Source organism: Typopeltis vanoorti, chromosome 10 (assembly GCF_054136105.1).
Source record: "Typopeltis vanoorti isolate ZY-2024b chromosome 10, IOZ_Tvanoo_1.0, whole genome shotgun sequence".
NCBI classification, from domain to species: Eukaryota; Metazoa; Arthropoda; class Arachnida; order Uropygi; family Thelyphonidae; genus Typopeltis; species Typopeltis vanoorti.
In genome coordinates, this window is record NC_143558.1 from 11,446,300 (window position 1) to 11,459,580 (window position 13,281).

Consider the following 13,281-nt stretch of genomic DNA (forward strand, 5'->3'; position numbering starts at 1 on the left):
CATTAATTGCAACTCGAAGCCTTTCATATGCAGCCATTTCCTGAGAACACACCAGACCATTGTTTGAGGAATTCCTAATTCCTTGCACATGTGACTTGTGGATTTTCTTGGACTGCATACAAATGTTTTTCGAATTCTTTCAACATTAACTTCAGAAACACATGGACAACCTGGACTTTTTCCTTTACAGATGAATCTCTCTTCTTGAAATTTTTTGTACCATGAGTAAATCTGCTTATGACGAGATGGTTGTTTTTTAAATTGAGTGCAAAATTTATGTTGAGCTGTAATGATGGAATTACACTTTGCAAATTTGATAACAGAAAACATTTTCTCCTGTAGAGATGCCTTTTTGTTAACTCTTGGAGAAAAGTCTGGTAGCAAGAGCCTGCTACTAGAATGTGGGGAAAAGTAAACTCTCATAGTTTTCCTATTAAATGATGTATAACATGTGTTTGTATCATTGGAAATAAAAATAACAAATTTAATTTAATCCTTTATCCAAGTGTAAGCAAACAAAGTTTGCGAGGACTGGGGTAAGGTGGTGCAACTCCAAGCAAAGGTGGACCAAGCTCTCATCACTCTTTGTCTCGTATCTCCCATTATGCAAAGCACATCTCCTTGCGGACATGTATACTGCTATGCATTAAGGGAAGGGCCACTACCCAGACCGGTTTCGACCTTTATTGAGGTCTCATCAGTGGGAGGCAAACCCACTCATCAGTGTAGAGATACTAAGGCAGAAGCAGTAGGAGAGGTCATATTTACCTATACAAGTTGCCAACAGGTGTACCACCTTATTATTGATGAGAGCTTGGTCCACCTTTGCTTGGAGTTGCCTGGTGTTGCTCCACCTTACCTCCATTTTGCTAAGGTTTTTCATCCTGATGGTAATGATATTATTCTAACAAAGCAGGATGTTGAGGAATCAGTACTTCAACCTTAAAGGTAAATGAGGTGGAAGTCTGTAATTGCTTGAGTCATCTTGATGGGAATAAGGCTATTTGGACTGGATAGGATATCACGTGTTGAGAAACAATGTACTAAGGAATTGACGCTTCCATTGACTGGGTTGTTTAATGAGTCTTGAATCTGGAATAGTCCCTTGTGATTGGAAAGAAGGCAAGATTGTTTCATTGCAAAGCAGATTTTCAAATTACAGACCTGTTTGCATTTCTTTTCTTTATTCACCATTGGGTAGATAATGAGTTTGTTAAAGGGAGGACTTGTTTCTCTAATCTACTTACATTTTATGATAAGGTGACTACATGAGGGTAATTCGTATATGGTGATATTTCTGGATTTTTCAAAGGCATTTGACATACTACATAATAAACTGGTGTATAAGTTACAGTAAATGGAATTGGATAATCATTTGGTTCATTGGATAAGAAACCAGCTTTCTAATTATTATTATTATTATTATTTTCGGGCTACTCCAGGGAGTCCTTAGACTCAACGAGGGAGGCCCTAAACATCATGTCCACACAACTATACGATAGATGGTTATGATAGATTCTCACAGTATCTATCATACCTTGCCTTGAACTCGCTCACTCTCATAGCACCCACAACAGACTCTGGCAGCTTATTCCACTCATTTACCACTCTAAAAGTAAAGAACCCAGCTCTAACACCACTGTTAACCATACACTTGCCCAGCTTCCATAGGTGTCCCCTAGTTCTCCCACCACCAGTCCTGATCTCAAAAATATCCTCTGAATTAATCTTATAGAATCCTTTTAGCAATTTGAATGTCTCAATCATATCTCCCCTTTTCCGCCTATCAACCAGTTTCTGCAACCCACAAATCTTCAACCTGTTCTCATATGGTTCATTCCATAGACCTGCTATCATCTTAGTCACTCGCCTCTGGATCCTCTCCACTTCCTCCCCATCAACAAGAAACCTAGGTGACCAAATCTGGGCACAGTAGTCAAGATGAGATCTTATCAAGGCTCGGTACAGAAGTACAATAACTTGCTTGTCTCTGCTCGTTAAGGTATTTTTCAGCAACCAAGTGAATTGATGAGCTGATTTAGCCACTTTTGCAATGTGCACCCTAAACTTCAACTCCTTATCCACCAACAATCCCAAATCCCTGGCCTCATAAATCTCCTGGAGTACGGTTCCACCAATGTGATATACTGCTGCTAATCTTTTCACCCCAAAATGCATAACCTTACATTTTGTCACATTAAATTGACATCCATTCTCCTTAGCCCAGAACTCCAATCTATCTAAGTCATCCTGCAGGACTTTGACATCTTCTGCATTCACTATCGCCCTCCCCAACTTTGCATCATCAGCGAACAAATGAATTGTTCCACTTAGATCCTTCCCTATATCGTTAATGAACAGATTAAACATCAGTGGTCCAAGAACAGAACCCTGCGGCACACCACTAGTCAAAGGCCGTCTTTTGGACTCTACTCCTGAATAAACTACTCTTTGATATCTCTCCATCAACCACCCACCTATCCATCTCACCAACCCTATATCCATTCCCATATGTTGTAGTTTACGGATTAGAATTCCCGTGGTATCCTGTTAAACGCCTTTGCAGGTCCAGTAGTATCACTGTAAACCCATTTCCCTTATCCAGTTCAGCCATCACCTTGTTATAAAACTTGAGCAAGTTACTCAGGCATGATCTACCCTTTACAAAGCCATGCTGTCCCCTGTACAGTATCTCATTTTCATCAATCCATTCCTGTATTTTTCTCTTGACTACTTTCTCCAAGACCTTGACAAAAACTCTTGATATGCTGATCGGTCGGTAATTTGCAACCATAGTCTTGGATCCTCCTTTATGCAGTGAAACTATTTTCCCCTCTTTCCACGCCTTCGGGACTAAACCAGACCCGAGACTCAGATTAAACAACATGGCCAAGGGCACTGATAATTCCTTAGCCGCTTCACGCAAGACCCGTGCCAGTATACCATCCAATCCCACAGATGTATTCACATTAAGGTTCTGTAATAGACTATTCACCTCCACTTCATTCATCACAATTCCCGTATAAACTAATGGCGCCTTCATTTTTTCAATGTCACCACCTGGATGATATACTTTTGCAAAGTGCATGCTCAGTAACTCCACTATATCGACTGATTCAGTGACCTCCTTACCATTGTCATTCCTTAAAATCATTTTGCCATGTACAGTTTTTTTCTTGCTTGCAGCATATTGAAAGAACTGTTTGGGATTCTCTTTTGCTTGCATAGCTAGTTTCCTTTCATAATCGGCTTTTGCTGTTTTTGCCACACTCGTTACCCTTCTGGCCTGCACTTTATACCGTTCGTGTGCCTGCAGGTCACCCCTTTCTTTAAATTCCCTCCACAGTTGTTTCTTTTTTTTTTTTGCAGCTCAAGCTTAATGGTGTTATTCATCCATTTAACCCCTACTTGTTTTACTATTTAGACCCTAGGTATACAATCAGCCATAACTTCCTGTAAATGCTCCTTGACCACTTCCCATGCTCTATCAATGTCCAGCCCTTGCAGTTGTACATGCCATGGCAATGATCCAAGCAACCTCCTAAGCTTGTCATACTTGCCAGCACGGTAATTCCACATATACCCTGTCTTAATCAAAAATTCCACACCTTTAGCCACCTCCCAGGTCAAGACCTTATGATCACTCTCGCCAATAGGTGGCAACATGGTCATATTCATTACAGTCAAATTGTGAGAAGCTATTACCAAGTCAAGCACTCTCACACGCCTAGTATTTTCAATTACATGCTGTCTCAGATAGTTATCCCTTAATAATTGAATAAAATCCATTTCCTTCCTCACATGTGTCCTCTCCTCCTTCCAATCAATGTTACTATAATTAAAATCCCCCATAATAATTACCCTCCTTCCACTCATTTCATCAATTTGTTTATGCATACTATCTCCACCATCACCTGGTCTATAGCAGCACCCAACTGTATATTTTATTCTGCCAGTCTCAGTCTCACACCAAATAGCCTCAAATGAGCTCCTTTCACTATCCTGCAATACAACTTCAATTCTCCTTGGCTGCAGTTCATCAGCTATCATCAACATACTATAACACTATATCCTAAACACACTATAACCTACACATTCTATCCCACTAACTATATCATCTTTCGTCAGCCATGTTTCACTAATGCCAATTACCTGTGGCCAGGAAGAGCCAATCAAGGCCAAAAATTCTTCCTTCTTGTTCCTAATACTCCTGGCATTAGTATACATGAAATGCAGTGATCCCTTTGTCCCACCCCTATCTTGATGCGTTATTCTAAATGTCCCGTTCCCATTTTTTGTCCTTAGTGCTGGCTCAGGTACATTATATACATTTTTACACTCAACTGTCTCACTGATGTCTGCATATCCACTTCTCCCCCATCCTTGGTAGTTCTAGTTTCCCTGGTTCTGCACATCCATTTTCACTTCATTCAGCAACACTTTTTCCAGTCTTCTCACACCAAGTCCATTCAAATGCAGGCCATCCATCTTGTATAAGTCCTTTCGCCCATCAAACTCATTCCACACGTCCACGAATTCCACACCACACCGTCTGCATAACCTGCGCATAATGTCATTTGCGATTATGGCCCTCCTTCTAAACTCCTCTCTGTCATACCGCAGCAACAGACTCACCATTCTAACTCTGTCACTCTTTTCTTTCGCTACCTTTAACAAGTCCTCTCTCATAAAAAATTTATCACCTTTCAATTCATTCGTACCCGCCACAATTATTAATTCTTTCACCCTCTGTTTTTGCACTCTAATACTAATAGATACCAAACTTGTGTATAGAGGAGCTATGTCTCTGAGGAAGAGAGCTGCCAGTATTACTCTGTCTTAGGACAGAGTTCTACCCTAAGACTACTGCTGTTTAATCTGTTTGTTGATGATTTTGCTTTGTTAATGATATTCAGCTGTTTGCAGATGATGCAGAATTGGGAAAAATTATTAGGAATGATGCAGATGTACTGGTGCTTCAGAGCGATTTGAATAGATTGGCTATGTAGACAGATAAGTGGGGATGTCAATTCAATTCCAGTAAATGTAAGATCACTTTGGATCTGGGAAATGTAATGCTGTGTATCACATTGGAGGCATTGCATTACAGGAGGTGGAAGAAGTGAGGCATCTTGGGATATTGGTGGATAAAGAGTTGAAGTTCAAAGGACATATTGCAAAAGTAATAAAAACTGCTCAAAGAAATGCCAGTAAATTAAGATCACTGACAAACAGAGATAAGTATATTGTCATTCCACTGTACAAGGCTTTGATTAGACTACTGTGCACCAATTTGGTCACCTGTTTTTCTAGGTGAGAAACCAGTTCTAAATGAGTTGAGAGATGGATAACAAAAGCAGTATGAGGTTTGTGGAATACTGACTATGAAGACAGGTTGAGTAAATGTAATTTGCAGACTCTGGTAAATAGGCAGAAAAGGAGTGGTATGAATGAGACATATAAATTGTTAAGAGGATTTTATCAGATAGATACCCAGGATATTTTTCAGAGGATTGAAGGAAGATAGAGGCAAGAGGTCATTCTCAGAAATTGTATAACGGCGTGATACACATTATGTGAAAAAGTGAGGCTGAGTCTAGCTATCGTATATAAATAACGAGTGGTGCTGTCAGCAGTATATGCAAATGAGGCACTGCATAAAAGCAAGTGTTTTGGAATGGTTTTCCATTTTGTATCTGAAGTGAGAAAAAAAAACATTTTGTGATAGTAACATTTTTGGATATGGCTGCAAGACATCATTTAAGTGTTATATTCAGGTGGCAAGTCAGCATAAGATTTGAGGTTGACCAGAGTTTCAGCAGAGGTAGCCATATCGTTGCATGTGAGTCATGTGGGTGCAGGGCATCTGTGAGTAAGTAATAATATATTACAATATGAGGAGGAAATTATTACAATAAGTAATAATTTCCCCACTTAGTACTAAGCTCGTTGGAACACTTACATCTGCTGCTCAACATCCCTACACAGTGCACCTTGAAACCCACAGAACATGTTTCTTCTCCTCCTCCTCCTTCATCCCTGCAACTGCTATACTATGGGACAGTCTTCCCCTTGACGTGAAGGAATACGATATACAGTCATTCAAATCCAATGTGAACAAGTACCTTCTTTCCCAACCCATACATGGTACTAATGTACTATAGGTTGATCTACCAAGCTCTCGTGATGGGCTCAACATTAAAAAAAAATGCGAGTCATTCCTTGGTTCACAGATTGTGGAACCAATTCTAACAGTCACAAATAGCATCCTAGAGATATAGTGAAGAAGGCAATGGGCTTCAACCAGTAGGTGACCAATACCTCTTATTATCTGCTCACCAAAACAGGAATTCTACCTTGAATCAGCTGCAATCTGACCTTGTATTGGCTACAGGAACTTTGGTGTCTGCTTCCACTGTCTGCAAGAGAATGATTGAAATGGGTCATGCTCTACGAAAACTGGGCTCAAGACCAATGGAGGTTAGTATTGTTTACAGATGTCCTGATTTGCTCTACACAGCAATAAGAGGTGTACTCTGATGTGGAGAGAACCAGGTTCACGTTATCATCCCTCTAATATCCATGAAAGGGACACTTATAGTGGAGGTAGTATGATGGTTTGGGGAGATATCTCATTTGGTGGATGTACTATCCCGTACGTGCTTCTTGATGGAACAATGAATGCTGCAACTTATAGAGATAAATGTTCATCCATATGTGGGTGCAATAGCCAAGGTATTTATCCTTCAAGACAATAATGCCTGTCCTTGTCAAGCAAAGCTTGTGGAGCAGTATCTTCAAAAAGAGATTATTGTTCATATGGACTGGCCAGCCAGGTCTCCTGACCTTATTCCTATTGAATATTTCTGGGATGCTTTAGGTAGACATGTTGCTGCTCTCAACCTCCTCCTCAAAACTTTGAAGGACATAGGAGAGCTTTGCAGCAGCAATAGTTATTATTACCAACTGAGTCTCAGTACACTATTATATACAGTCTGAAGCATCATTGTGAATGCTGTATTGCTGTGGGTGATTGATCACATCCCTTATTAAGACTCTTTGACAATCTCATTTTGACCTCTTGTTTTTGACCGTTGTCTTTATGTATCCATTTTTTACTGAATTAAACCATTTACAAATTTTGTGGGTGTTTCTTTCACAGAGCCTCTGTAGCTCACTCAGTATAGATGAAGCTCTTTGGTCAGAAAGACCTGGGTTCGATTCCTCCATAATATGAGGAACCTTTATCTGGTCTCTGTCGACTAAAGGTAAGTTAGCTGGTCTCATATGGAGGTAGAGAGTTTTTTTCACCCGGAAACTCAGATTTTTCATCTCTCAGAACAAGCAAACTATTCTCATGAACACACATCTACAGACATAAGACACTCTTGAAATAAGGATTAACCAACCTATTCTATAGGACTTTGGTTTCGAATGCCTAAACAGTGAAGTGTGGGTCTACTACACCTGAGTGTAAATCAGGACAAGATTCTTTCACAGTTATGGGTATCATATCATATTATACCACTTTTCACTGAATTACATAAAAGTTCATCATATAGTTTTTGAGTTGTGATTCTTCTCTTTGTTCCTTAATTTATATAAACCAGTGTATTTAACTGTGGCACCATTCAGTATGCTATTACCATTAATGGCAGGCATCACTAAAAGATGATAATCAGATGGTGAAAAGAAACACAAGAAGTAATAGGTAGGTAAGCAATACCACATAAACTGCTAGAAAGGATTTATGTATTCTTCCCATCATGCATCAGCAGAGTCTATGAATTCGAGCCATATCTAGTTATAGTGATTTGCATGATATCAGAACATTACTTATTGAATTCCATAGCCTTGTTTATGTTTATACTTGCTCGGTACAAACTTGTTTTACCAATAGACCTGTATTATAATTGGAAAACTGTAGTATAGAATGAAAATTGTCTCATGTTTGCAGTCTAGTGAATGCATTTAGTTTTGCTTTTAGCTGCACCTGTCATTGCTTAACTTCACTAACTGTTCTGTTTTGGCTTTCCTTAAATTCTTGCTTTCTACAATTTTACAGAATGATTTTATTTGTCTATTTTAAAGTGCATGTTCATATTTTTGCACTGTGTGTATAATTTTCCTCACTTTAGCCTTACTTATTCTAGTGCCAGCAGATGGTGTTAAAGGACAGACATGGGGACCAAGCACAGTCCATCAAAAGGAAAGAGGCCATTCTCGGCAGAGAGTTCTTTTAGATGGCAATAAGCGATTTTCTAAAAGTGCGCCAAATTTAGAAAAATCTCAAAGTCCATTTTCCTTGGGAGTTTCTAATATTGGAGCTTTGCATGAAATGAGTGAGTGAATTTTGACATTATAAAATATTTTCAAAGATTACTGTGAATCTATACATAATCTTGCAGCTTCTAGTAGGCTGTCAAAGCTGTATGTTCAATTTTTGTGAAATAAACAGAAAGAGAGAAAGAAGAAGAATTAGGTAGTTCAAGTGCAGTCATAATGAAAAGTAATAATGTGACTAATTGCTTCATGTTATCTGCATGGTATAAATATAACTTTTTAAACAAGATTCATATCTTACCAAGTAACCTAAAGTAACTTTTTTTATTTTGTTTATTTTTTTATTTTTTTTCTGTTTGCATTTATGCCAACTTGGTTGGGTGAATGGTTAGTGTACCCACATAACAAGCTGTGGGTTCAACTGCTGCTAGGAGCTTTGATGCTTGTGAATTTCATTACCTAGTGTGAGGTCATTGCTCTTTGTATAAAGGCCTGAAATTGCTTGAATAACTTTGGGGTTTGTCCTATAGAGCAGAATTTCTATACTATGTAAAACAATAAATAAAAAAGTATAAAATGAAATACAAATGTTATTTAAAAAAAATCCAATAGGCCACTATGTATTGGTGTACTATAGCTTTTTATGAGTTCATCACATTAAAAATAAAAAGAACTGTTGTAGCTTTTTAAAAGCTAGAGAAGACTCCAGCCTCTCTCCACCTTGGAAATTGATTTAGTGTTTAATTTACCTGAAGATAATGAATTCATCTTAAAAATATCTTGAAAAAATTTAAGATGATTTCTTAATTTTAATTTTTCTTTGTTGTATTATTATTTTTTTTTAATTAAAACAAAAATCCCTTAGTTTTATAATTTGAATAAAAGTTAACAAAAAGAAAAATGCTCATAGATTAATAATGAACACCAAACTTCCAGCTACCATCATTTTGTATTTTGTATTTTTGTATTTTGGTTTAAGCCAATAAGAATACAATTTGGTCGGCTAAATCCCAAATTGCTAGCCCATCCTTGTTCGTTCAGTATCCAGGTAGATACCCAACAGGGTATACCACAAGAAGGTAAGGATTGGATATTAGGTCAGAAGCCCTGGTCGGTTCTCTGCATTCCTTTAAAGGCTATGTGGAGGTCTTCTCTCAGTTATACAGATTTTACTCTTAAGCACCCCTTAAAGGGAACAAAGGGGAAAAAAGAAAAGTTGGTCCTTGTTGGGGATCCAAATAGCAGAGTAGGAAGTGACTGTCAGACATACAAAAATATTTTGGGAAAATTTGGAGAAAAGAGCAAAGCTAATAATAATGGCAAATACCTGTTGGATTTCTGCTCAGGACATGGACTATTTATTACTAACACCATGTTCCAACATAAAAATGTGCAGAAATTCACATGCTGAGAAGAGGCAAGGAATAAGAAAAGTCTCATTGACTATGATATTGTTGATAGTGATGTTTTCTCCCTGGTGCAGGATGCCAGAGTGTACAGAGGATTTGAAATTGGAAGTGATCACTATTTATTCTTGAGCAGGATAAAATTGAATTTCATATTGAAAAGAATAACATGTAAGAAAGTTTTAAAGCGAATAAAAGTTGAATAGCTCTCAGATGTGAACTGTAGACTAAAATACACAAAGATTATTGAAGAAAAAATGAAAGAGTTTGAGAACTGGAACCAAACCTTGAAGATAACCCTGATTGACTCAGCCAGAGAGGCATGTGGTGAGGTTGTCTGCAAGGATAGAAAAATGAGAACTCCATGGTGGACACAGGAAGTAAAAGAGGTGAAGGTAAAGAAGAAAGTATATCAAAAGTTCCTGGCAAATAAGTCAGCTTGTGTTCTTAGAGAATACAGAGACAAATGTAAGAAAGCTAAACACTGTGTAAAACTAGTTAAACAAAAGTCATGGGAAGACTTTGGCAAGAACATAGAAAATAAATATCAAGAAGGTGGAAAAATATTCTGGAGATTGTTGAAGAAGCTTAGAAATGGAGGAAAGAGTGCTGTAAAAGGAATTAGAGATGATAAAGGTGACATGAAAACAGGAGAAAAAGATATCCTTGAAGTATGGAGCAATTACTTCGAAAAATTGCTAAATGAAACAAGCAGTGATTGCACAGTGGTAAAAAAAAACTGACCAGGCATGCAGTCAGGAATACATATCCATACTTGAAGTAGAAAAAGCCATAAAGGCTTGAAATGTGGAAAGGCAGCAGGAGTAGATGATATTCGACCAGAAATGGTTAAGTATGGTTGTATAAAAATCTTACAGTGGCTGCACTGCATAGTTCAGAAGGCATGGACAGAGGGACGAATTCCCAATGATTGGAGTAGAGCTCTCATAGTACCCATATATAAAAAGGGAAATAAAACTGAATGTGAGAATTACAGAGGTATTTCCCTACTGAATGTTCCTGGTAAGATTTATGCTAGTATACTTGAGAAACGGTTGAGAAAAATTGTGGAAGAAAAGCTTGGTGAAGAACAAGCTGGATTCAGGCCAAATAAAGGCTGTCAGGATCAGATCTTCACTTTACGACAAATAGTGGAGAAATCATGGGAATATAACAAAGATCTGTATTTCAGTTTTGTCGATCTGGAAAAGGCATATGACAAAGTGCCAAGAGAGAAGCTATTCAATACGCTACATTTGTATAGTGTCAATGGGGCATTATATCAAGCAATACTTAGTCTTTATTTGAGTTGTAAATCAGCAGTTAGGATTGAAGGAAGTACAGGAAGATGGTTTAATGTTAAATCTGGTGTGAGACGAGGGTGTACATTATCCACTCTGTTATTCATTTTCTATATGGATCATATTATGAAGGAAAGTGATATTAAACCTGATATCAAAATTGGAGATGTTAATCTCAGCTCTTTGCTTTATGCAGACGATGTTATACTTCTAAATAAATCCACTACAAGTTTGCAAGATTCCCTGACTCAATTGAATAACTGTTGTAATAGATATGGTATGAAGGTCAGCATTAAAAAGAGAGACAATAAAAATAGGCAGAAGCACTGGAAATGTCAACTGCGTTGTGAATGGAGAACCTGTGGAACAAGCAAAACATTTCAGCTACTTAGGCACAATTTTTAGTGAAGATGGTAAATTAAATATAGAAATAGACAACAGAATCAACAAAGCTGGTATGGTAGGAAGTCAATTGAATAAATTCATATGGAATAAGAGAGAAATTAGTCGGAACACTGAATTAGCTGTATACAAGACAGTGTTCAAACCAGTTTTAACTTATAGATTTGAGAGAAGTAAAACACTTGAGCAAAGACTAGGGACTGCAGATATGAGAGTCCTGAGAAAGATTAGAGGCATGAACAGATGGCATCAATGGCAATATCATATTAAAAACAAGGAAATTAGGAAAGAATTTGACATTGTGAGCATCCAGGAATGCGTTAGCAGAGCTAATCTCAGGTGGTATGGTCACTTAAACAGAATGGGCGTGGAAAGATTAGCAAAACAAGTGTTCTCTGCTAGGTTGGCAGGAAAACGGCCCAGAGGAAGACCATGATATAGGTGGATTGATACAAAGTGCTTTAGACAATAGAAATATAAGATCTGGTAATTTTTTAGTCTTGACAAGTAACAGACTGATTTGGAGGAAAATTGTAGATAGGAAGTTAGTAATGATGTAAATTTTTCATGTAGTACTATCATATCCTGTACACCTCTTGAGGATACATGGCAGGAATTTGATGATGATTATTATTATTATTTGACACCTCCATGGAGTCCAAAGACTCATCAGGGGCGAGTGTGCCAACAGCATCGAATGATTGGTGCCCTTCCAACTACTAACCGCGCTCAAACTTACTTAACTGACCCATTAGTAGCAGAGGCTCTACCATTCGACCAACCTTTGCCACAAATGATGATGATGATGATGATGAACTTTCAGCTACGTGTCGCTCACCAAATAGATATTCAGGGTAACACAGCCATCTTCGAGAATCCATTCATTTGTTATTTGAGCTCACAGCTTGTAGCAAGTATTTCAAAATGGATGGAGTGGGATTACCTTTCTTTTTAATGTTACATGGTGATCAGCATTCATTTAGATAATATTATGGGGACTGCTACCATGTTAACAAGGTAGTGGGTCTTCATAATTTTATCAAAATGAATTTCAGGATTACGGTAGTTTACATATCTCAACTGTAGTTAACTGAATAAGTCTTAGAATTAAATTACAAATTTTCAAATCTGCTTAGTTCCACAGTTTGTCATCAGAAATGGTCAAGATACTGTGCTCAACATTGTGTATGCATTAATTGCATCTTTTTGCTCTGTTAATCACTGTTAGTCTGTTTCTGATTTGTTTTAATCTTGAACATTATATTAGAAGTGCTCTTAAATTATATTGCAGTTTGTTCAAAACGTATGAAGACTATTGTAAAATTTTTACCATTAATTTCATTTATAATTTTGGTATTAAATGTAAAACTACTTATTCTCGGTACACTAATGTTTTCATTTCAGAATGAAATCAATTCATTTTACCTTTTCAAGGAACAAGCACTTGGTTTTACATACTTAGTATGTAATCTTACTTACAATTTGAAAATTGTCACTTGACATGATCTCTTTATGTAACTTGCCTAATGTATTATTATCAACTTTCTACCAGGAGACTCCACAAATTACCCACCTTATATTTTATTCCTTGTGTAACTACGGCTATAATGTGTTCAACGTTGTTAATCTTTGTTTTTCTTTCAGAAGCAGATTAACAACATTGAACACATTATAGCTGTAGTTACACAAGGAAAAACAATTCCCCCCCCCCTCCTTCCATCCCACAACCACAGTCAGAGCCTTACTAACTCAGTGCTGGGTAGTGGGGAAGATGTAGCAAGTTATCTATATTAAGTAAACACCGCTGTGGCCAAACCAATATGTAACATGATATTCACCATATGACATATGTTGGCTTGTGTATATTCATGCTCATCTTTTAATCTCTC

At 37.5% G+C, this 13,281-nt stretch overlaps 1 protein-coding gene across 2 annotated transcripts in view; it reads left to right on the top strand.

Moving 5' to 3' along the window:
* The window catches only part of LOC150102171 (mitogen-activated protein kinase kinase kinase 10-like), a 243,463-nt gene that overhangs the window by 166,513 nt on the left and 63,669 nt on the right, over window positions 1–13,281 (top strand). For both annotated transcript variants that reach the window (XM_090399802.1, XM_090399803.1), the window contains one exon: window positions 8,154–8,342. In XM_090399802.1, the coding sequence (XP_090255928.1) occupies window positions 8,154–8,342 (189 nt within the window). The remainder of the gene's footprint in view (window positions 1–8,153; window positions 8,343–13,281) is intronic.